The sequence below is a fragment of the Siniperca chuatsi genome, linkage group LG3, assembly GCF_020085105.1.
Source record: "Siniperca chuatsi isolate FFG_IHB_CAS linkage group LG3, ASM2008510v1, whole genome shotgun sequence".
NCBI classification, from domain to species: domain Eukaryota; kingdom Metazoa; phylum Chordata; class Actinopteri; order Centrarchiformes; family Sinipercidae; genus Siniperca; species Siniperca chuatsi.
The window spans coordinates 14,653,428-14,677,140 of record NC_058044.1 but is presented as its reverse complement, the minus strand read 5'-3'; the positions used below and the strand labels follow the sequence as shown (position 1 = coordinate 14,677,140).

General features: G+C 39.2%; 2 protein-coding genes across 4 annotated transcripts in view; one reads left to right on the top strand and one right to left on the bottom strand.

The window, feature by feature from the left end:
- The window catches only part of ctnna2 (catenin (cadherin-associated protein), alpha 2), a 305,218-nt gene that overhangs the window by 184,779 nt on the left and 96,726 nt on the right, over positions 1–23,713 (top strand). The window lies entirely within an intron of this gene.
- Positions 339–4,829, bottom strand: lrrtm1 (leucine rich repeat transmembrane neuronal 1). Its single transcript, XM_044189204.1, has one exon. The coding sequence runs from the start codon at positions 3,575–3,577 to the stop codon at positions 2,000–2,002; it is 1,578 nt and encodes a 525-aa protein (XP_044045139.1). The 5' UTR covers positions 3,578–4,829; the 3' UTR covers positions 339–1,999.

The window sequence follows — 23,713 nt, the reverse complement described above, 5'->3', positions numbered from 1 at the left end:
TTTCATTTCAGAACCAGTGATGACGAGCCTTGGTCAAATAAAATTAACCTTCAACCCCAGACAAACAGCATTTTCAGACACATTGTTGCCTATGGGACCTCTGCACTTCTTCTCAGGCAGGGCTTATTCCCAGGTTCGGTGTCACCCACAACAAGCTCCACCAATTTAAGATTTACATCTCTAACCCTATAAGAACCAAGTCTTACCTGTTTTTTTGACCCTTTGTTCTGATTGTTCACCAGAACACCAGGACACCACGATCACCTACAATGTTGTTGATAGATTTGAAAATAACGTTTTCCTCATATTGGAACTAATTATGTAATGATTGTCAGTAAGTTCTTTAAACATTTTTATTCCTGCTGACTTACAAGTTGTAAACATTATCTTAATTTATTGCAAAATAACACAAAAATGATGCAAATTGATGCATTTAATTGTTTTTTCAGAAAAGCTGCTGCAAATTCAGTATATTGATGTTGCCCCTGCTGTGGAGGTTTGCAGAGTATGGTGCACAAGGTAAAATGCAGCCACAGTATGAGAATATGCACACTAGAGAGCAGTCTGTTCCCTCTTTCTGCAGTCGTTGTGATCCTCCATCTCTCTCTCACTGCCCCCCCTCTTATACAACATACTGTTCATTTCAAAGGACCCAGGAAACACAATATCTGTCAGTGCACTAACTTACACAATGAACACCAGAGGAAGAAGGATATATATACACCTCAAAATGGCCTTGTATTCAACAAACATTTTACATCACATGAAAACACAGTGAAGAATACTGTATGTGCAAATCTTTCTTTAAACTGCTGGATAATTTCTTCAATGATTCTGATACAATTTGAAATTGTATTTGGATTTATGTATGCATGGTTTCAATGATTGTTGTCTTTAGTGTGCTTGATTCAGTGAAAGGAGGCCTCGCTCCTCTGTGAAAGCCAAAGAGTGACAGGCAATGAAATTAGATCTTTGACAGTCTGCTTTCTTTACTTGGATGGTACTCAAATAGTGATATAATAATATGAAAGTATGCTAACCGATTAAAATGTAATAGATCATTTGAATCTATTCTTAGATAAGCAATGGAAAGGGGGAAAGAAACTACACTCATAGCGAGCCAACACAGTGAATGATGAAACAACAACTATGAGAGTTAAAACAGAGAAGAGATCTAAAATTCAGACCATGGATTTTACATTGGAGATGAGATGCAGATATCCCTCTGCCCCTTTTATTTATTTATTTTTTTTGTATTTCATTTTATTCTTTTGGTTCGATACACTGCAGAGACATGGCTCTCCAGTCCTCGAGCGCAAAGACTGCGTCTATTGTCATTCATCCTTTCTGACAGGCCTCTCACGTACAAATGAGTTTACTGTGAATAGCAATTCATTTATTTAAACATTTTTTGTAGTTTACAAAAGAAATAGATTATCTTGTATCATTTTTTGTCCACACTTGCACTTCTTCTTTTAACATATTTTACACAGACTTTTAATTTTACATTTTAATCCAACTTAAACATGTTTTTTTTTAATATTTTAAATGCTTGTCAAATATTGTGTTTACCATAATACAAATGTTTTTTTTCTTTTTTCTTCTTTTGTGTGTCCCCAGTTTGTTTTTAAACAATAATTAAATGTCCTGAAGTAGAAAGACACATTAAAGCTCAAATATCCACCCATGAGAGAAAAGCCTTAGTGCCCACAATGTATTCCTCTCTGTGTTTCTGTAGAACATCAACAGGTCCAAGAGTCACCATTATGCCCTGTGGCTTCAAATCTGCAGTAGATAGCAGTAGCAGTAAATCCACCGCAAAATAGTCAGTCGCATAAAGCATACTCCTTCCACATCACAGTGAGATTCTGTCTAAAAAGTGTCCAAAAGATTCCTTTATTCCTTCTGTCCCGCAATATTCCCCTCCCCAGTGTATCCAAAAAAGGGATGTACTGTATATCCAGATAATCACAGGTAAAGACGTACTCACAAAGCAGGGTCACACCTCACATTCCCGAGAAGGTTGCTGTTGGCAAGTGCAAGAGCCATATTCATTGATGATTACCAGAGCTCCCTCAATGTGGTTAGGTTTATAGTCAACATAGTACTCCGGTGTAGAAATTGCAGCCATCTGCTGCATGCTTTGCTTTTGCTTCTGCTTACGGCGTTGACTGCTGAAGCACTGCCTCAGTTGTCTTATTCCAGCTGGAAAGCACTTCCATGCCACATACAACATGAGCACTATGATGAGAAAGGAAAATATGAGTGCCATGGTCCCAGTCACCACCTTGTGGATCTGCATGGTGCTCTCCAGGTCATCATGGCCCACTGTGACAGTGAATGAACTGGTGACCACCTCACTACCCTCACCCTCATAAGGGTTGGGAGTAAATGGGCCCAGGAAAACAGAGCCACCCTGGGACAGATCCCTTGTAGAGGCATACAGGCCTGCTGTAGTAACCTCCATTGGGTGATCCTCACATAGCTGAAAAGCATAGACAGCATCCAACACATCCTCGCCCTGTGCGGTGTCGGGGCTTGAACACAGCAGGGAATTGTCACGCTGGCCTCGGAAGGCACTCAGCCAAGTGGCCAAGGCACACACGTTGCGACTGCACTCCCAGTCATTCCCTGCCAGGGTAATGCTGTCCAGAGATGACCACGAATCCAGGATGCGCTGGTCCACAGAGGTCAACCGATTGGAGTCTAGCATCAGCACCTTAAGGTTAGGTGCGCTCTCAAAAACATGTGGCTCAATGTATTCGATTTCATTGGCTGACAGGTCAATCTTCTCTAAAAAATGCCATGTCCAGTCAAGTGTATTGACAACAATAGTGGCATGATTGTTGTGCATGTACAGAGTACGTAAAGAGATGAGGCGAGGGAAGTGGGCTAGGTTGACTTTAACTAGCTCATTGTGCTCAAGATGCAACTCAGTCAACTTGAAGAGACCAGCGAAGGAGTTTCGTGCCAGGCTCTGCAGTTGGTTGTATCCTAAGTCCAGAAACTGCATGCTCCGGCAGTCTTGAAAAATCCGCACTGGCACAAATTTGAGAGCATTGTAGCGCAAATGCAAATTGGTTAGCTTTCTAAGGCCGTGGAACAGGTCAGGCTCTAGTACCTGCAGCCTGTTGTATGAGAGGTCCAGGATACGCAAGTTTGGGAGGGGCCTAAAGGTAGCATTTGGCAGACTCTCAATCCGGTTGCTGCTGAGGTCTAATTCCTTGACCCGTCTTAGCCTGTCAAATGCACCCTCCTCTACAATGTCAATGTTGTTGTGATCTAGGAAGAGCCAGGTGAGCTGTGACAGACCAGCCAGTTGGCCTTCACGAAGCTCAGTCAAGTTGTTCTCTCTCATGGACAGGCCCATGGCGCTGCTCAGATTGCGGGGAATGTCTGTAAGGTTGAGCCCCTCGCAGTACAGCAGCTTGCTGTCGCAGCGGCACAGCCTTGGACAAACCCCCTCTACCAAGGGAACCGTTCTCAGAAAAATGCCCAATAAACACAGTATCAACCCAGGGGGCTTCTTCAGTGGCCACTTTAAGTACAGTCCAATTAGAAGGAAATCCATTAGCATAAATATCCAGGGATGCCACTGAGAAAATGTCCATTGAACCACTCTGGATATTGTTTTTGCACCTATCACATCATATTTATTACATCATATTAAATTAATTTAATAATCTGTTTCGTTCCGTTTTTGTATTATAGCTGTAGCCGATGATTATATTTCTTTTATTTTGTCAACCAAGGGAATCCTTGTCGAAAATGCAAAGGATAAAGGGCAAGTCTCTGCTTATGTTAGATATCAAGCAGTGGGTGGAGAGTAGAGGGGATAAAAAAAAAATTAAATTGTCCTCATTGATCGATCTTATTTGAAAAGATTTCTACTCACCCCTATCCAAAAGCTGACAATCTCCATTCAGCGTCTCGCTTTGTGCCCCAACACTAATTATGTGCGAATCTAAAAAAGACCCCACTGTGGTACAAATTCTCCCCCCTCCCTTCTCTCTTTTCAGTGGACACCAGATCCTTGGCAGGCTTACAATGTCTTAGTTCTCCTCAAGTGAAAGAGCCAGAAAGAGAAGGAATCCAAGTAGCTTTCAGCGAGATGGTAGGAAGTGCAAGTTCCCCTGTCTGCATGCATGAGCTCTGTCTCTTTTGCTCCTCCGCAGTCCTCTGCTGCAATGATCAGAGGGGAGAAGAGACAACCAGAGAAAGAAAAAAAAGACCAAGGAAAAATCTTTTTAAATATCTGTCTTGCTCTTTTCTCCTCCCCTTCCTGCTTAAGTTTCAGCAGATCTGTCAACGCGTATTATTGTCCATCTCTGGAAGCAATCACTGACTTGTAAGGTTGAAATCCATTCAAGCGGGTAATCATGCTTTCAGTGACGGATGCAAGGGGAAAAAAAGGATTTAAAGAGGTGAACCCTGTACACTGTTTTCTTGTGTAACAGTATTCCTTGTCATCTCAGTGGCTCATCTCGGGTAAGAAGCCGCTTGCAGCCCCTGTGGCTTGCAGTTTTCGTTCACTGCCTTGCTCTCCGGGTGTTTTCTCAGCCAGCTGGAAGAGGCTGCTGAAGGCTGGTGCTGGTAGGCAGGCAGGGGCGGTAAATGTGGAAAGCAAAGGAGCGCGCAATCCCTTGCAGCAGGGCAGTACACTGACAGCGCATGCAGAAGGACCTTCTGTTCACTGAGTGTCGTAAGCCACTCACAATTCAGAGTGCTCGCTCTCTTTCCCTCACTCTCTTGCTCTCTTTCCCTTGATCGCTCACTCACTTTTTCATGCTGCTCCCCTCCTCTTCCTCTCTCTCCCCTCTTCCCTCCTCGTTTTTTCTCTTGCTGTGTTTTTCTGTGCCTGAGACATTTACATATTCAGAATGGGCTGGGCTTAAACCAGGAGCTTTAATGAAACAGCCCCCCGCCCCCACCCCCTCTCTTACTCTCTCTCTTTCTCTCCCACCTCCCCCTTCTGACTGTAATGAATTGGGCCATATAATGTCTGCCTCCTTTGACGTTGTGAGAAAGCAGTTTTCTGATTTCAGAGTTACAAAATAACATTCATCTAATGGGACACCATCCAAAAAGGGTGTCCTATATTAGTTACACCCCTAAGGCAGAGAACCATTTGCATGCATATTAACCTAATCATAGAGTCCACATATAGAAGAACAAAAAAAGGAAATAATATCATTAAAATTCACCATATTCTTTCTCAAGATCACAAGTAAATCCACACAACGCACAAAGTAATTAATTTCAGTAATGATTATACAATTTAAATGTACTCATTGTCATGTTTGTCTAATCAGAATCAGAATCAGTATCAGAAATACTTTATTGATCCCCGAGGGGAAACTCTTTTGCTACAGCAGCTCACTATCACGTCAGTGCATGTTTTCAAATATGACTTTGTGTAATGAATCAATCTCAGTCTATTGATAATTATTGTTAAACCTTGCCAACAGTAAAGGCTTGAGTATGACATTCTTCATTTGATCAAACTGTCCTGTTGCCAGGCCTTCTATGTCATTGTCAATTATGGCTAGGCTATCCATTCCTTATACAGATGTAATTGCTTGCCACATAATACTAGCATAAAGCTATTACATAAATATTCTTCTCTGAAGGTCCGCTCTCGCCTTGCTTTGCACTTCTCTGGAATCACTCCTAGCCTTGTCATCGTTCTCCCATTAATTTTCAAAGACAATGGGCTGTGACAGTGCCTTACATTAATCATTTCAGCCAAGTTTCTAACCATCTGACCTTTTTTCCTCTCTGAGTTCATTGCATTTTTACTGACAGATGCCATAACTTGCCTTTTTGTTCATTGTTTTTTTTTTTAAGAAAAAAGGAATTTAGAATGAATGAAAATGAGTTTGAACAAAAATAATAATTGTTTTATTTATGCCCCCTTCACAATCTAGCTCGGTAAAATGTGTATAGAGCCAAATATATATTGAAATAAGAAAAATATTTTGATGGAGGAGGACAAAAGCAAGAATAAACATTAACAGTATGTAGTTATGGCAAACAGAAATACGAATTGATTTTCTTTTGCAAAGGAGTTACAGCTGGTTGTTTTTCCTTCTTGAGAGGTAAGAGTTGACATTTTCTAACCGCCAGGGAACCTCAACTAGTTCTATTAACTAAATCTAATAATAATAATAATAATAATAATAACACATTTTATTTATAGAGCACTTTTTAAGAAACTCAAAGACGCTTTACATGGCAAGTTAATAGATCCTGACACATCATTCCAATTACTTCGGAACTGGGGTCTTGTAAAACATACATACATATACATTTATAGGGCTAAACTGAGTAAAGGCAAAAGTCCAGGTGGTTTATGTCATGGTTCCACAGTCAGCCTTTCTGACTGACTGCACTACCAACATTTTAAGCTACTGGCAGTTGTGCAAGCCATTCCTATGTTTAGCTAACTGAGCTTTACTGAAAAATAATGAATGAGAGGCGTAGATTGTTGTTGTTGACTGTATTCTAATCACTGAATACATGTACAGATATCTTTTTGGATTACATAAGCAAGTAATGCAGAGCAGATTCACCCATGCCAATGTATCACAAAAGGCTTTTGTATGCAACATATGAGAAATGTCTCCATAAGTGGAGGAAAAAAAAATCCTGCTAGATAAAATGGGGACCAAAGGTATTTTGTACCATCATTTAGCAAACAAATCTCAATCAATATTCAACTCATCAATACATTCAATACTCATCTCTCAACACTATATATACTTTTCAATTTTCATTTTATTCTTTCTTACAAGTTGTACAAAATGGATAGCATGCCACTGCATAACAGAGTGATACTGCCCTTATGGTCAATATGAAGTTGATCATACCAAATCCAAAGTAATTCCTATACATTTTAGAAAGACAGATACATAAAAAAAAAACCTATGCAAAAATGCATTATCTGACTGCATCTAACTGAAACATAGGCTAGCTTGAAAATGGGGTGGGAGTTTGGCTCACTATTCGATTACAATAATTGTACCAAGGAACCACAATTACTTAACAGCCCTGTACTTTGTTCTGACCCTGTCTGGCACTCGACAACTTAACCTTAAATACTGCATCTGCCACCAGGAGCTTTAGTATACTCACAAGAAGTTCTTAATATTTGTGTTACAGTAAATGCACTGACAGCTGTTGCACTGTTACTTTGTTTGAAACCAAATTTTAAGGATCCTTTTTTCAAATGTGACTTATATTTGCTTTAGTTTTTAGCCCCACTTTTCCTTGGTTGATACTAGAGCTGGGTATTGTTTAAAAATTACAATACAGGTACCAAAACTAGTACACTTAAAGTCATACTGATACCAATAGAGTACTTAATTCAGTACCGATCATGTGAATGGAAGCATTCAGTTGCATAAAATGCCACCACTCATCCCCATCCAAATTATTTTTACACAAATAAGTTTTGAAAGTGTTCTTTAATTCGATTTTAATGCACAAGATAGGTGTAGCCTATATACAGCGAGCCAGCAACAGACCAGCCTTGTTTATTAGAGTGTTGAGTAATGGGAAACGTTAATTCTGAAGGACTCTGAGTTAACAGATTGAGTCAAGCATACATTGTATTATGCTATGTGTAGCTCTGTTTGTGTCTGTTTTACAAACCAACCACAAAAAAACAAACACAAAGCGAGTGGTGCTGCTGATACAGCGGCTTGTGAGCTGAAGTTTCACACTCCACCAGCCCTCCACATCCTGGTCCATGTATGCAAGCATCATTGGATGACAGTAAACATTCTAAACAAATGTTGCCCTGATTTTTTAATTCAGTCAGTGGATTTTACATGAAACTCTCCAGATATGATCCAATTTTTTAAATTGAAACACGATCATTGAAGTACTCAGTGAAGATTTGACAGCGACAAAGATGTATTGAGGACCAATGAAAAAGAAAGAAAAATTGTCCTTCACATGATCTGGACATCTGGAAGTTAGAATCATCTCTGCGTCGCCTTTGCTAAATTCCCTCTTAGCTGTAATGGATGACTACACCATCAGCTAATGACTTTGTGCACTATAATGACTTGACACAGCGAACAGGAGATGAGAGTATCCAGACCATCAGTTTTAAGACTTTAAGAGCTTTGGCTCTCTGCTTTGGAGTTTCAGGTCAGCACAAGTGTGAGTGAAAGTGTGCTTCTGTGTATGTATGGGTGAAACACACATGAACACTGACACATGAACACAATCATACAAACAGATACAGCCATAAACAGATTGATGGTTGATAAGGATATCGATTCTTTTTAATAAATAACCTTTGAGTAACCTTCTCCTTTTTTTAGCGTAAATCATACACTTTCAGTTTAGGGTTTATGTTTTAATGTAACTCATCATCTTTCATATCAAACAAGATGTCAAAAAAATTATATAGGATCTTTGTCACCTTAAGCAAATAGTTGTGCCTTTTTTGTGAAGTGGAGAGAAGGGCTGTTTTTTATCACTGCTTAAAAAATGTATTGGGTGATTGCTGTGCAGCAAGCAGTTAGCAGCTGATAACAATTTTGAGCTTTCACCACAAAGTTTTGTTTGATGCATTTGAGTGTTGCATCATTTTCTGACTGATCACATGACTCTGACTTACTTTTTTGATTGAAGAATATTTAAAATTTTGCATTCTCACTATTTGTCAGTTGACAATCAGGAAAGCATGAATATATTAAAAACTCAGGTGTTGATGTGCGTTATGTGGAATATATATATATATATATATATATATATAAAATATTTTTATCCAGCTACTGCATTTCGTTGCCTTGTACTTGTACATGTGTAATGACAATAAAGTTGAATCTAATCTAATCTAGTGGTGCTGTAAGTACCACAAGTACATTACAATTAAGTAAAGTCAAGTACTATACTTGAAGAAAAATAGATACATTTTTATATAACTCACTTGTTTAAATGATATTAAGGCTTAAAGTTATGCATAATTAAGGACGTGGCCGCTTTGAGTGACAGCTGGGTGCCCTCTCACACCAGGCTTCATTTGGCCCGCCTCAGCTCCACTTCTTTGCCCATTTTTAGATTAGCTGGAGTCAGGGACTGCCAAGATGGTGACGGCCGGAGCAACCCACTTTGAGCTTCACGGCTCTTCAGAAACCTATGGGTGAAGTCACGGACACTACGTCCATGCTTTATACAGTCTATGGTCTGGACTTGCTAGTTGTGTTAAAATATGTTGCTGTGTGTGTAACCAAACATGCAAAATTTAAATGGATTTCCAAACTCTAAAGCATGATTTTATGTCTTTAGCTAATTATATGATCATTTTATTTGATAGTCTTGGATAGGTTTTATAATAAAATGGTTAGAGGTTGTGGTGTATTGTCAGCAGACTGAATTGATTTGAGGGATCAAATAAGGCTCAAAATTATCAGCATCTATGATTACAGGCCCATTATTTAAATCATTTATTGAATCAGAGGACGTCTGACTGTGTGAGCCCAACAAAACAAGGCAGATGATGACTAATTGGCCCGCTACAGAGATAATGTTGATGGGCAGCAGGGAAAGGATTGTGGTGGGGGTCTGTACAGACACTTACACCATGGAGTGGCTGTCAGTGGCTGTAGTGAGGAAACAGTAAGAGATGATTCTGCATCTGCAATTGAGTGTGACCTCCAGCAGATAAAAGATTCTCTCAGTTTGAAAGGGTCACAAGTGGACAGATTGTTAACATTGAGCTTATTCATTTCAGTTCTAGTGCTTATTTTCCATCTTCTTTGGTACTTTAGATGACATAATCCCATTATATAATCAACAACTGGGGATGAACTGAGGAACAGAAGAAATGTACTTAAAGATAAATTGAGATAGCCATGGGCATTTCTAATTATTACCATCAGTCTTATCTCAGATATATCAACTTAATCAAAATTGTGAACAGTAACCCAGTGAAGGTTTTTTAGTTTAAATCCCGGGTTGCCTACACAATGTACAAAAAAAATCTACCTCTCTCCATCTTCCTGTGATTTCAAAGGCGTTTATACTAACTGCAACTGGGGCAAACAAAACAGGAAAAGCAATACCATCATAACGTTCACTGGAGCATGTGACAGGGTTAACATGGCTGTCGCTATGGCTTACAACTCCTTGATGCAAAGTTTGCATCACTAAGCACTGTCAACTGTTTAAACATAAAAATCAATATAACATCATCCCCATGATGATCCCCAAGCCTGTAAAAGCTCTGATATTTTGTTCACGGTGACGTGAACATGTGGATCTGCATATACTGTATATATCAAGAAAGAAAGAATTAAGAATCTGTCTGTAAAGGCCAAAATGGGTAAAGAGAGTGTGTATCATCGTTGGTAAGAAATAAACTGTGTGCGCCAATAAATCTGGGGGTGGCTTTTGGAAGCAGCATGATCTTAAATCGCCTCTAGTGTTATGTTTTTCTCCCAACACCAACACAAAAATAATGCTCTGCAGTGTGTAAATTGGGTAGTCATCATGAAAATGTGTTTAGCTTTCTTTACTGAACACAAGCCTGTCACTAAATGTTTGTGCTGTTTTTCTAAAATAATCAGTAATTATTTGTCCAGTGTTCTTTGGTTTTCTTAAAAAAAATACTTGAATACTTGACCCCATAATATTTAGTATTAATCAAGATTCTGTAGGTCAGGCTCTTATGTATTGCCCAGTTTCAGTGATCGTGTGTCAACTGAAATCTTTAGCTCTTTTTCTTAGCGTCTTAGTTCAAGGTTTGATTAATTGCTTGCGCTTTCAGGAATGCTCCTTTCCCTACTACAGTTGTACTAAGCTGCTTGGTGTACTTGTGACCTCCTTACTTTGAACATCCTCTGTCATAGACTGGTGTTTTGCCTGCAGAACTGCTCCTGACTCTTTTTATTTGTTGCAGTATTCTCTGTAAACTCTACACACCGCAGTGTTCAAACATACCAGGTGGGTGGCTGCATCTGAGATGATGAAACCTCCACGTCTGGCACTGGCAACCAGTACCGTTCTAATGTTAGGTTAAAGAGTAATGGTACCTCTTTACCCTGTCCCTGCTGAGTTACAACGACATTATTTGCAGGTTGCATTACCTTGCATGTGTTCTTAATAAAGTGTCCACAGAGTATATATTTGAATATGCCTAAAATATCAGTGTATACCTCAGAAGGAGTGGAACAACAAGAGACAAGATATAAGATAATAGACAAGGGTTATCAATAATTGTGACACTGCTGCAAGGACTGAGTTTGAGTAACATATGCATGTAATTTTATTGCTGTCATAATATTTTGATGTAGAAAGAAAACTGTCAGGCACATTTTAATGTAGAAAAAAGGTATAAAGGATAGATAGATAGATAGATAGATAGATAGATAGATAGATAGATAGATAGATAGATAGATAGATAGATAGATAGATAGATAGATAGATAGATAGATAGATAGATAGATAGATAGATAGATAGATAGAAAGAAAAGTAGATGGGTAAATCTGGTAATTTCTTTACCATGACAGTCTGATCTCCTTCTCTATCGTGTCCTCCCATGTGAACAAGATGCCGAGATATTTGAACTCTTTCACTTGGGGCAAATGTTCACTCCCAACCTAAAGGAAGCAATCCACCAGTACCGCTGCCTCAGACTTGGTGGTGCTAACTCTTATTGCAAATGCTACATATTCAGCTGCGAACCACCCCAGTTTGCATTGGAGTTCGTGGTCCGATGAAACCAACAGAAATACATCATCGACAAAAAGGAGAGATGAGATCCTGAGGTGATTTGTTGCACCATTTGTTAAGAATAGTTTAAATAATAATAATAATCATCATAGACATTATATATAATTTGCTTAGTAAGAGAACTAGTAATTATGAAGGTTTGTGTGTTGGATTGTTTATTGGAAGAGACTCAACAGTGGGAGTGCATCTGTGTGAGTGTACTTGTGTGTCTGTGCGTGTGTGTGTGTGTGTGTGTGTTTGGGTGTGTGGGTGTGTGGGTGTGTGTGGGTGTGAAAGAGAGAATTAATATGGGTCTAAATTGCTTCCAGCTATGTCCAATGCGAGGTGTTCCCTGTTGAGAGAGAGAGAGAGAGACAGTGATTTTGCCATGTCACAACACAGAGCAGTCACACTCTCAATGTTGGACATGCTTTTATACAGAAACAAGATCAGAATTCTTCACCCGCCACCACGGCTGGTAGAATTTTACAGCTACCTGCCACAGCCAGTTTTTCACCTAGATTTGGCGGGTTGGTATGTGTGGGTTTTCCATATACAGTATTTAATTCAATTACGTGTTTTAACATTTTCACTTAGTGTGATTCTTTATGTATTTGTGTTCTGGCTCTAATGTTTTTGGCTTCAGAGACTACATCAAACAACGCCTGTGACTGGGCTCTGTCTGCCAAAGGAACTTTGTTCTACTGTCAGATGACGCAGAAATCCCACTGAGAGCCACCAAGCCTATTTTCAAAAACCCAGCTCTCTGGAGCAGCATGCCCCCACTTTTGATAGCCCTGACTACTGGCCTATTGCCTCATCCAGAGCCAAACAAGCCTTTACATCCTTCATGTGTCCACTAGCCTTTCTCATGTTGGGATGAAGCCGAGCAGAATACAGCGAGCAGAGGAGTCTCTGATGCAAAAGGCTGAAACACTAAATGTAGACTGAAAATTACTTGTGCCTTTATCCCTAGTGTCCCCAGTGCAAGGTAAGGTAAGAACCCTAACCTAGAACTCTGAATGAAACTCCATTAGAGAGTACTAGTGCATGGACAGATGAACCTTGTAATACAAGAAAGGTCCTTGTTTCACATTTGACACATTAAGTTCTACATCTTGAACATTGAATCATTGAAAATTGTTTGCTTTACACACAAATAAAAACTGTATTTGTTAGCAATGCACATGGAGCAATTATGTACTTGAAACGCAGTTATTTAGATTTTCTTCAAGCAACTTTTTTAAAGTTTGATTCAGCCTGTAATTCTGCACTCAGGTCTGCATCATTCCAGCCATAAATAGCACATAAAATGGCCTTCTGTTTTCATGTAAATGTGCTTGTCATTGTTCTTTTTGTGTGATAAATTCATATGCAGGTATCACCATGCAGATAATGTCTGGGGAGTGGCAACATTTCCCAGCAGCAGTTAAATACTGTTTATATCAAGAGGAAGAATGTTGGAAAAATTATGTTAAAAGAAAAGGTCTGGTGTAAAGGCTGATGCCAAGAACCTCCCTGCTGCTCATTTAGTGTCAGTGCCACAGGTGGTGGCGTACACTGGAGCTCTCTTTCTCCATTACTGATGTCTCACCATGTCACAATGTCACATAGGAAAAGCACAGGTGCAAAAAATTAAATTAATGATGGCAGAATTCAATTCGGCTGCTTCAATTTCATGGTCCTGGTATTGTGCATGCTGGCTCATTGTCCCACTGTCTTTGATTCCTGGGACACTTGAATGGAACTGAGCCATCATTAATGTTATTAGTATCACCTATGCTTTCTCTACTATGACAAGTCAGAATGTCTGCAGTAAAAATCTATTGTAAGCCTCTTTTTGACATTGTGACATTTATTCTATATGCCTAACTGCCTTGAATTTGTAGGCGTTAATTATGACAAACATATGAGCTCATGAGGGAAGTTAAATAGGAAGATGCTTCTCGGCAAACTATCCTTTAGCGTAAAGCACAAGACCTGTTCACACTGGGATATTTCTCTTGATTTTTATTATTAGAAGTCTGTAAAAACTGATGTATTGCATGAAGACGTGATAGAAAGTACCATTATAACATTTAATTTTAATTCACTGCTTTAGCATTAGAGTCTCAGCGTGTCAAAAAGTATGTGCGAGGGTCACCAGAAAATCTCACATCGCTTTGCCTTTAAGAATCCCAACTTTTGCATGGGAAGTGTGTACACAATGTTTAGAAATGAGGTCCATCCACAAATATTATGAGCAACTACTGAATGCCTCCTCCTCTCTTCATACACACAAACACATTTGATAAACATCCTCAGACATTTTTTCTTCCAAAGCCTGAGGTGTAGGGTACTCTTTTGTACCAGTAAAGTGTTATTCCTCCCAGCTCGTCAAACTAGCAAAGCAGTGTAAACACAGAACTGTGTGCCCCAAGCGTGGTGTCTGCCCAACGAGGAGCTACTCTAAGAGATCGAAAATGCAGTCAGAGTTGTTTCAGAATAAACTACACTTGTTGTGTTGATCTCAGTGTAGGAATATGTTACCCGGTGTAACAGTATGACTCTTTCATGTGTTTTAATGGGTTTTGGATGACAGTGGAGTTCTGGGAAAGAGACATATGCTATATCAGGCTCTGGCTACACAGACTATATTTTGTAGGATCAATTAATTGCTGGTTTTAGTCTTTTGAGGGGAATTGTTGATACTGATCAAAAAGATAAAATAATGCAAGCTTTATCCTTTAATACCAGGCTTTGCTTTGTCACAAGCAGCATAGGAAGCAACCAGAGTCACATAGGGAGAAGACTCTGTTTGAGTGGAATTCAGTAGTTAGGTTAACGTCTATAGCACTTGATGAATATATAAAATTACACTGACATCCACTTAGTGGTTAAACACTGTAATCTGGTAAGGGGAGTGTGCTTGTGTTTGTGGCTGAGTGCACATGTGTTTGTGTTTGTGTGCATATGCTCGCATGTTACTTCAGTATGTTAATTGTATGTATTTAACAGTATTTCTTGCCAACACAGATAATATACAGGCCTCATTCTTTACTCCATTCCCAGTATAGATTAAATATTTATACCCCATATACCTTTGAACAAAAGTGAAATAAATGCTATAGTAAGTGGAAACTGTATAGCTATGTTACGCTCCAGCTAATTCTGGCCTGAGGGCTGTATTCAGTCCAGGTAGTATCTTAGGTAGTTGTCTCACAGATCAGTTTGTCATGACTACACACACTAGCAGGATGGTACAAAAACTGTGCAGTAACACGGTAGACGTTAAGCTTTTAGAGCTTGTGAATGATTTATTACTAAAGTTCTTTTAAGTGTATTACAAATGTAGAACACCTGTATGTGGTCACTTCATCACTATCTTTCACTTTATCTCAGGGCAGTGCACAAATATCTGGCACACCTAGAATTCAGTACAAGGGAGGGTTGTCCTTTGTGTTCACAGAGGGAATCCCCACAACACCTTTTTATAATGACTTGTGGGGGTTGTTAAAGTTATGCTGTATTAATCCCCATGGGGTTCTCAGCTCCAGTTCTTAGGCCAATGCCTTGGTCAAGGGCAATGAAAGGATCATTCCTATTACCTAACAATCATGTCTTTTGGCGTGTGATGAAACTAGGCTACCTGTAGGAAACCATGTGGACAAGGGGAGGACTTCCTAACTCCAGCCACTGAGCCATAGTGCCGCAGTGCAAATGAAGTTTAGGGGGATGTTTTGTATTTTGAGCTTTTCATTTGCAGAACACAGTATGCCATCAGGGTATTTCAGGGGCTAGTGTGTCATTGTTGTTGGCAGCTGGTGTTTGTTTACATGTTGAGCAAATGACACCAGTGCTGTTTTTTGGCTACACTTCACTGTAGACTTTTGATGGAAAATGTGCAATGAACAAATGTGCAACCCGGGACAAACTGACAAAGGATGGAGTAACAACTATTAGAATGGCAAGAAACAGGGATGGACAATAAAGTTAACATGCAGTAGTTTGAAGATGGATGCTTCTTGAAGTAACTGAAACTGGACACTAACAATTAAAAATGCATTGTAGACTATTTTTGTCACAAAGTATGTAATGTTTGTCCTTAGCAATGCAAGATTTTATTTGTCAAATTTGTCATTTTTGTTCTTCAAAAGTGAATTATAGAGCTATTGTTTGGAGTTGTGAATGTGTATCAGTTTTAACATCACTAATATATACTAACTGATATGTTCTTTAACAAATAGAGTGTAAATCATAAGTTAAATCAACTCAATTTCAAATAAATCTAATTAATTTAGTCTTGACTAAGGCATGACAGTACAGCAAGTGTTTTTCTTCTTTATCTTGGCAGGCTTTGACTGTTTCTGTGGTTACTTGTTTTGTGTTTCAGTACACCTTGTTTTAGCTGTCAGACACGTACACAATTATAAAAACATTTCTCCTTATGTACTGTAAAGTTAACAGTACACATGTATAAAACAGAAAGTTCCCTCTGTAAATGATAACTAGACTCTTCACTATGAATTTACATCCACAAGATTAAATCTAGCCTTAAAGATCATGGGAAAACTGTATACTGCAAATAAAAGAGTGTTTATACACTGCTCTGCTGATCCATATCATGACATACTGTAAATTGACCACAATGCAGATACCACTAGATACCAGTAAGTATGGCAGATGTGTGCAACATGACAGTACATGATGATGCATCCCAGAGCCCTACATAGTAGGAATAAAAAAATCCAATTGTTATCGCTTCATAAGGCCACTGGATTCAAAACTGCACCCTTGATTAAAACGCAGAGTACTGCCTCTGGTAGCAGACAATGGCAGCTAAATCCTCTGACAAGAGAAAAATTCTCAGCTTCACTTCCTCTCTGCTGTCTTTGTGCTTGAGTGTGTATATACAGTATGTGTGTATTTTACTTAGTGTGTAACTCCATAAAAATGTTTTTGCATAATTTGCTCTCTCCACCCCAGTAATTTCAAACCTAGAAATCTAGAGCCCAATCAAAACCACCCTTTGTTTACAAAGTCATGAACTTGTTGACAAACTGCAGAACTCCTGCACTGTGGGTGGCGCTTTTGTAAAATGATATGTTGTCTAAGAGCTTTCAATTCAGGCGAATAATTTTAATCTGCAGCTATTGTATGTTGTCAAGCTGGCCTTGATAAAATACTGAACATAATCTGTCTTTTTTTCTTTTTTTTTGCAAAATTCATTCATTCGATATAATCAATGTTCTGACTGGCTATAGGGACAAATTTGACATTTTCAGCCCCATGGCTATTTTGTAGTCTGGTGTGTAAAGTAGATTGTATTCTTTAGGGGTTGCAAGCGTCGTTTTATACGTTCAGTCTTTTTAACCTCACTGACAAAGCACTGGCTACATCAACTGTTGGCATCACTCTATTTAAGTTGCTCAGAACAGGGACTAGGAATCAACATTATTCATCATGTCATTCTTCTGTCAGCTACTGCCTGGTGCAGCTGCCCACCTGCACCAGAGCCTTGTCTACCAGATGGGCCATGCATAATTAAGACGATAACCCTCAGCAGAGAGCTGACCCTGTCACAGCATTGAAAATAAGGCTGACCAGCCCTGGGGCACACTTCACCCTCCTTGTGACACCCACAAGTTTCTGTTATGCTGGTCCCAGACTACCCTATATGTTATTTCCAGGCAAAGAAACACAGTAGTATTAAAATGGCAAAATCCAAACATGTCACTGAATTTAAAAAGTAAAAATTACAAGTTTAATAGAAATAACTTATTTATTATATTTGTCATTATTTGTTTATTTAAAAGCCCCCATTGTACATTTATTTGTTTATGTTCTTTTGACACTCAGTAGTTATCAGTAGCATTATTTCTCATAGCCCTCACCTTTGCTTGGAGAACATTGACACTGATTTCAAAGATTTTCATACAGGAGACATATACAGTAATGTGAACACCTTTACAATATAATGCAATCCAAAACAACACCTCAGATTGCCACTTAAAAAATGACCACAGACACAGTACTCAACAAAAAGAAGTAAACACTACAAGCGTCACACAGGGAGGATTTATTGCAGGCCTATTGTTGGTGATTGCATATGGTGTTCATCTAATTGTGTCCACCCATTGCACTTGGACAACAGTGTGCATTTATAGCACAATAAGGTTTTATGTCATATAGGTGAAATATATTATTCAGCAATTCAATTCTGCATTGAAAACATGATTTAAATATGGAGATGCATACAGTTAATGGAAGCACTTGGAAGGTCTTTATGGAGCAGAACTGATGATGAATCTCTCCAGTGAATCTCACCAAGCATGGCTAACCAGATCTTTTGCTATGTCCTCTTTGTCATGTACCATATGGAAATTTTGCAGGCATCTCTTTTAATAGACCAAGAGTTACCAAACACACATAAATTAGGGTTTGTCATATGTAAATAAGGGACTGGTGCAGCATGGCCTTGTTTCCACAGCTGAATCAATTTATCAGTCTCTGATCAAATCAGTGCTCATTTAGATGCTGTGTGACAGTTTAATAAATCAGATGTAGAGAGGTTCACATGTCTCTCCTAGTTCTTGAATCTGTGCTGTTTCCAAAACGGTTTGATAAATGACGGCCAATTTTTTCAAGGGTGATGTCTACATGTCATTTCCTGAAAATACTGGTTGGACTTGAATAGCTGGGACCATTGTAGGAATACATTTTATAAGTCAGCTTAAGGAAGATAATAGATATCAATCCCCAAACACCCACCATGACAGTAAGTCCTATCCTCTGATCCATCCTCACGCAGTGCACTTCCATCATGTCCAGATATTCTGTGGCTTTACTGTTCCTTATTCCTCGTAACTAATAGCAGCAGCAACTCTGTTAGTGGCTTGCACTGCTGTGTGGCTGGACTGACAAAGCCCACATGAAAGGATAGTAGGAGACATAATCATTTCACCAGTTCAGCCAGCTCCAGCAGTCTTTGAAGTTGTTGCACCCTGGATCATTACAGCAAGGGAGCATACTGTTGTCTAGCTCTGTATAGTATATCGGTATTGTTTGTGTGCACAGCAGCTGTCTCTACGGTGGGCTCAGCCTCAATAGACAGTAGGTATGTTAGTGTTATCATGCTATCATTTGCATGTTTTTATTTGATCACCTGCTGGCTACATTTTGCTGCCAGACTTGAGGCCATTTTTTTCCTTTTCCCAAACCACCCTAATCCCTGATTAGCGCTACCTACACACAGCAACCCACCCAGAAGAGCAGCTTGAGTCATCATTATCCTGGTTTACGAAACACGCATATTCTTTAAAGCCCTTCCCTGACAACCGACACCTTCACATTGATAGCAAAAATGCTGCCAGCTCTTGAGACTTTGTTTGCTGATTACATGTTTTGTATAATTTGAATCTTTTCATTGCTGTGTGCCAGCGCAGTGAACTATGTGAAACCACTCTGTCTGTGTCTAGATAACTGGTTTTGCACATCTCCCTCTGTCCACATTACATCTCATTTTTGAGAGGTAGCGTGTGAAAGATGGAATGGTACCAAAATGCGTCACTGTTGGTGAAAAACTTGTTTTCTCATACCTGGCTGACTTGTAATCCTTTGTTCTACACAGTATAGTCAAGAGGTCACATAGAGACGGGTGGTTTTGAGAGTTGCGAGCAATGAGTGGAAAGAGACCAGGCAAGCAGGGATGGAGTCTGAGGCAAGTGTGAAGGCGGATAATGTCTTTACACAACAAGTTAGTCTGTTCCCTTGTTTTTCTGCCACCACATTTTTATCGTTCACAATTTACAATTTTTGCTTGAATTCATTCGTGACATTTGTTTCTATTGATGTCCTCATAATGACATGAAATTTACCATTGCCATATTTTGATTGAAGAGTACATCACACTGCAAATTCAGAATTCAGAAAAATACAGAAGTGATCATGGAATAGCCCAAATGTGATTCTTTTATACTTTTTATACTCTTGTATCCTATACAGCCCTATGCTGCATGAATACTTGTGGAGGTATTTTAGTAGGTTTGTGTGATACAGAATGTTCATAGATTGTTGATGTCATAGAGCACAAAATCTGACATACATCTGTACTGACATGCCAGCCACAACAAATAATCAGTGTTAACAGCACTATTTGTGACATATATATGGATGAGACATCATGAGGATTTACATAGTTGAAGGGGTCTGGCATGGACATTTAATTGAAAAGTACTTGAGAATTTGGCCCTCACAGTCAACACTAATGTCTATTTTATGTCCATTGTCTACCGCACGAAAATCCCATCATTCGTAACATGCCATTGTTCTGTCTGATCTACTACAGAGGGGTGGAGAATGATCCAATGCAGAAAAGAGAAAATGATGATGAAATGGGATTATGTCTCCTGGTATTAAGAACAGGTCCTTGAATAGGATTGACCTACAGTAGTCCCTGTTTCAGGTGTTCTAACTGATCTGTAGCATTTGACTTGTATTGAAGCTTCACTCTTTTCAAAAACAGTACTCCCAGACAGCTACGTCATATTTGTGTATATATTTATAGGAAAGTGTGTGTGTGATAAATTGACTTTTTTAGCTCTGCAGTGAAACAAAAGTACACCAATGATACTCAAACCTTCTTCTCACCCCATTGACTCGCTTTTTTTTCTCTTTACCACAGTTCTGCTCTCACAGATATCACACCACTCTCTTATTTTCTCACCCTCTCTAACCTATTCTCAGCCTCTCCCTCCCTCGCTTCTCTTCTCTCCTGCTGCCCTTCCTTCAGTCCCTCCCTCGCAAACTACTTGCTATTCAGTTCAGGGAGACTGCAGGCATTGCTCTAGCTCCCCATACTGCTGCTGCAGGACTAGACTTTTTTATCCCCTGCTCTCTCTCTTTTTCTGTCTGATAACCAGACATTTCCCCTTATTCTCCTGAAACTATGCACCTAAAACCTTGGCTTACAGCCCAACACACTTAATATTTAACCCTCCTCCTTCTCTTCATGCTTGCTTCTATTCTTAAACCACTGCATCGCTGCATGACGTCCCATTGCTTGTAACTACGTACAGTGGGGGTTTTCGGGAACGCATGAACTTAGGATCAGTAAATCAACCAGACCACAATTAGAGATTTTCAACATTTTGTTTCCTTTGAGACATGTCACATTGCACGTTCAGGGATAGCATTTTCAAACCATTTTAACTTTAACATTTATGTTCCAGTGCTACCTCTCCAAGTTTGTTTCTGTGTTAGTTTAGTCACTGACTTTTTCAGGCTTGTTTGGGATACCTTGCTCCTACTGTAAAAACAGAAATATGGAGGTTGACAGCCTCCTAATGCCATTGTACTGACTCTGACAAAGGGAGATGGATAATAAAGTCTTTGTTATGTCTGTAACCTCCCTCTATGTGAAAAGGCTGTAGAAGCTCTGAATTAGCTTCTGTCTGATCATTCAAATGGCAGATCAATCCATTACAAACTTTTCATTTAGCATTACTACTTGTCAGCTCTGCAGTAACACTGAAAGTTCCTATATTGTCCCAGGTAAAAAGATAAAATCATATACTTCATCATCATATACTCAAATGTCCTTTGCTTTACGTCTGTCTTTGTTTCTGTTTTTTTTTCTTTGTCAGTTGCTGCCACTGCCTCTTTCTCTGCTGTATTTTCTGTTTCGTGCTTCCTCTCCGTGCTCTCAGTGTTTCTCCTCATTTATGTCCAGTTAGATTTTTATTTGTGTGCTTGTTGAAATTATTACAGATATATAAAAAAGCTATCTTGTCCAGTTTGTATGAAGCCATCAGTAAGTATCTAAAAAAAGGTCCATTGGGTAATTTAGATTTGCTCCAACCCCCAGCCAAAGTCTGATGATAACTTTATGTTAACATTTGCAGAATAGGGGGGCGTCCCCATGTCCTTTCGATTCTGGCTTGGGACCTTTGATACATGTATGGAAACAATCTTGTCTTATCAGCTCCAGTGCATTTAGCCTATACAAAAACTAAAATAATGTATGTACAGATCAGTTTATTCTTCAGTCCTAATTTGTATGACTCAGGATTTTGTTTTTGTGTTGCATCAATCTAACCATGTATCCATGCAGACAGGGTGTTAATCCTTCATTCTGTGTTTACCCCATCCTAAAAAAAACTTCTCATTTTGTACTTACGATGTGCTTGATGATAAGCCAGATGCTTCCTCTCATCCACAGCCGTCTTGACCACAGATACTAATAGCCAGTGACAGGCTCACAGTCTAAACATGAGCCAGTGTAATGAGAGGAGTAAGCAAACGGCATCAGCCATTAAACATAAGAGAGCTTGTGCCAGAAGGCTCTCCAGCTCCTCCTCAGGCGGTGCCGTTCTCGGCTGCATTAACTCTAACTTACAGGAGACTGCCAGGCTCAAACAGCGCTGTTATAGATACTATGGGCAACCATGTGAGAGGAGAAAGACATGAAGCCCTCGTATAAGCAGCACATGGGGGGGTTGGGACTGTACTGGCTGTCCTGAGGCTACACACAGGAACTCTGGATACTCGTTCTCCCACAGCAGAATTTTAATTGGTTTGAGAAGTGTATATGTGCATATGTGTGTGTGCTGCTGTCAATAAATGACAATGACATTGCTAATAAATGATGAAATATATATATATACTCAGTTAAAAGATTATTGACCATATACCTGATATTACATTGTTTGCTTATTGATAGCATGATACAATGTACTTTATTTAATCATTCATCAATTATTTAACAACCATTTAATCCATATGTTTTGTAGTATCGGTTAAAAATACAAAGCAATGATTTTTGGTGATCCTAGTGAAAGATTTGTTTCTACATTGTTCATTATGAAATAGGCTGTATAAGCATTCTATGGGCCATCCTCAAAATTATAACTGATGTGTATAATTTGTGAAACATAAAGGATAATGAGTTACATTTGGTGCACCAGGAGTCCAAGGACAAGGATTGAGAGCCGCTGCCTTAGGTCATTATCACTTTCATTAAACCTCATTAATAAAATAGAAAGTCTGGTGTTCAGACCTATATACATGTCTTAGAAGACATTACATAAACAGTATGCAACTCATCTGTTAATCAATGCATGCAACAAGCTTTTTTCCAAATGACAGAAGAGACTATCATTTCAGATTTATTTCACTAAACAGCTGCATGAAAAAACAACTTATTTGAGACAGTCACAAAAATAACCAAAGCACGTAAAGCCCTGGCAAGCAAGGTGTAAAAGTAATGTGTCTGGTCAGTGCCATCCAAAATCTTGTGTACCGTGCAGTGCTGCTCATCAATCTGCAGTGCCTAGCCCCAGCATAACACGAATAAAGGTCAACCTATGTCCGCACCCCTGCTACTTTATTGCCAGATAAGTTTCATGATTGGTGTGAAGGTGAAGGTGCAAAAACAATTGCAGAAAATCTTGCATTTTTGAGTTAGTATGTGTTTGATAAACTTTTATCCAACATTAATATCTTTTACATGTAAAGCTGGGTAAAATAATTTTATATTTGTACAATGTCCGTCTACTCAAACCTGTGATTGGCTGGAGCCCAAACTATACCAGATCTTTATTTAGTTAGTCATTTAGTTAGCCTCAGAGCTTCACTTAAGATGTACAACTCAATAGATAGATCATATTATTAAAAACGTAAATGAAATTAAAAAAAAACTACATTGGTATTGGCTCAGTTTGCATGTTGTCCCCATGTCAGTTTGAGAATCTAAATTGCCAGTTGGTGTAAATGTGAGTGCGAATGGTTGTCTGTCTGCATGTGTTAGCCCTGTGATGGACTGGCGACCTTTCCAGGCCGGCTGTACGCCTAACGTGAGCTGGGATAGCTTCCATCCCCCACAACCCTGCACAGGATAACCGTATGGATGGGAAAAAAAGACACATCTCTCAGACACAACTCTTTCCATCTAACTATAACATATATATTTTTAACACCTTTGATCCCCTCAGAACAATATTCAGGTAG

Bases quoted from the DNA above. Each gene is read 5' to 3' on its own strand.
- lrrtm1 (XM_044189204.1), bottom strand. From the start codon at position 3,577: ATGCTAATGGATTTCCTTCTAATTGGACTGTACTTAAAGTGGCCACTG.